The 2500-nt window shown below is 39.9% G+C and overlaps 1 protein-coding gene across 1 annotated transcript in view; it reads right to left on the reverse strand.

The window, feature by feature from the left end:
• Positions 1-2500, reverse strand: part of LOC126991629 (gonadotropin-releasing hormone II receptor-like) — a 9972-nt gene that overhangs the window by 1971 nt on the left and 5501 nt on the right. The window contains exon 6 of the mRNA XM_050850325.1: positions 1545-1722. Coding sequence (XP_050706282.1) covers positions 1545-1722 — 178 coding nt within the window. The remainder of the gene's footprint in view (positions 1-1544; positions 1723-2500) is intronic.

Raw genomic sequence — 2500 nt, forward strand, 5'->3', positions numbered from 1 at the left:
TAGGGGGTTAAGATAAGTAAGATAAGATAAGATAGGGAAGGTTAAGGACGAAATAGAGAGAAACATTGAAGGGGAAAGACGAGGGTAGAAATAACCTAACCTAACCTAACCTAACCTAACCTAACCTAGACAGACAGGAAAGGGTGTTAAATAGGGGGTTAAGATAACTAAGATAAGATAAGATAGGGAAGGTTAAGGACGAAATAGAGAGAAACATTGAAGAAGAAAAACGAGGATACAAAATAATGTACGGAGGAATGGTATGAGTTGTTGTTAGAGAGATGTTAATGTTAGACACTGTTAAATGTATAGACAGGTGAGATAGAAGGTTTAATTAGGCCAGACAGGTAGGTAGGTTAATGAGATACGGTGTTCATTGTATAGATAATTACATGGGAAATGATCGGTGTGTGAAAATATTAATTACTCTAAGAAGATGAAAGCTAGTAATGACTGTCGATAGACTAATGAAGTATGGAGCTAATCAGTCTGTACAGGTAGTGAGATAGAAATTGATTGACAGGTGAAAAAAAATAAATTAATATGGATAGGTAATTAAATAGAGGTAATGAAATAAAAAATGACCTAATTAGTGTCTATAGGCGATTAGCTAGAAGGATACAGATGAAAAAAGAAAGTCAATAGCGTTGGAAAGGTAATTATATTGAAAGATACAGGTGAGAAAGGTAATTAATCAGCGTTAGAAAGGTAAATGAAGAGATAAATTAAAAAAAAATATGGCTAGGTAATTAAATAGAAGTAATGACTAATTAATGTCTATTATATGTTTATAATAGAAAGTGACGAAGAAAAAGAGAGAAATTGAAACAGGTGAAAAGGTTTAATTAGAGAACAGGTGGGAAAAATAAAGTCTAATAATAATAATAATAATAATAATAATAATAATAATAATAATAATAATAATAATAATAATAATAATAATAATAATAAAATGCAAACGAGTGTAGAAATAGAGAAAGAAAGGGAAGATGAAATAGAAAATGACGAAGAAAATGAGAGAAATTGAAACAGGTGGATGAAGTTTAATTAGAGAACAGGTGAAGCAGGTAAGAATAGAGAGTAAAAGTGTATTAGTAATGATAATAAGGAAAGGGAAGGAGAGAGAGAGAGAGAGAGAGAGAGAGAGAGAGAGAGAGAGAGAGAGAGAGAGAGAGAGAGAGAGAGAGAGAGAGAGAGAGAGAGAGAGAGAGAGAGAGAGAGAGAGAGAGGTCGTTAATTAAGGGACAGGTAAAAGTTGCTAATTACCGTCAACAGGTGAGAAATGGAGGTGGACAGGCGGGAACAGGAGCCCAATTGGGATGATAGATAGATAGATAGATAGATAGATAAATAGTTAGACATTTACATACGGAACACACACACACACACACACACACACACACACACACACACACACACTCCTCCTCACACACATCCCCCCCTCCCTCCTCCTCCCTCCCTCCCCCCACACACACAAGCCCCCCCTCTCTCCCCCCCTCCCCCCCCCCCCTCCCACACCCACTCGCACGCACGCACGCACTCACCATAGGCTCATGACGTTGTATGGTGTCCAGCAGAAAAAGAATACAGTGACGATTGTGAGGGTCATGGTGAGGGTCCGGGTCTTGGCCCTCCCCAGCGACACCCCCCCACCTCCTCCTCCTCCTCCTCCTCCTCCTCCTCCTCCTCCTCCTCCTCCTCGGGGTTCTCCTCTTGATGTTACTGGAAAAGGGTAAAAGAGGAAAGATTAGGAATGTTTAGTGCCTCCTCTTCCTCCTCCTCCTCTTCTTTTTCTTTTCCTCCTCTTCCTCCTCCTCGTCTTCCTCCTCCTCCTCCTCCACCTCGCGGTTCTCTTGATGTCATTGTAAAAAAAAAAGAGAAAAAGAGACAAGATATGTTTATAATATTTCCTCTTCCTCCTCCTCTTCTTCCTCCTCCTCCTCCTCCTCCTCCTCCTCCTCCTCCTCCTCCTCACCACCACCACCACCCTCACTCACCATCCTTCTTGTAGAGGGCGATGACGATGGAGCCTTTGTGTTCCTCCTCCTCCTCCTCCTCCTAAAGAAGTAAATTTATTCGGCCTATCAAAACGAAGAATGCGAGGCGATCTAATTGAAGTGTTTAAAATGTTTAAAGGATTCAGTGATATTAATGCGGAAGATTACTTTACAATTGATTGATCAAATAGAACAAGAAGAAATCACAATTTGAAGATAAGTGGTAAAAGATTCTCGTCGCACGAAGCTAAACACGTCTTCTTCAATCGAGTTGTTGATGTTTGTAACTCTCGACCCTGTGAGGTCGATGATAGTACAACAGTTACGGCCTTCAAGAATAGATTAGACAAGTGTTTTGAATCCAACCAGCAACTAAGATATTACTCATTGTCGTAATAACGTTAAGTTCTTTCGAATACTGGTGTCCTTGTCCGCTTTTATCGCCCGGTTAGTGGTAGCAGTAATGGTAGTTCTTTCCTTTCCTACATAAATTCCATGAAGTT

This window comes from Eriocheir sinensis, chromosome 7, assembly GCF_024679095.1.
Source record: "Eriocheir sinensis breed Jianghai 21 chromosome 7, ASM2467909v1, whole genome shotgun sequence".
Taxonomy (NCBI): Eukaryota; Metazoa; Arthropoda; class Malacostraca; order Decapoda; family Varunidae; genus Eriocheir; species Eriocheir sinensis.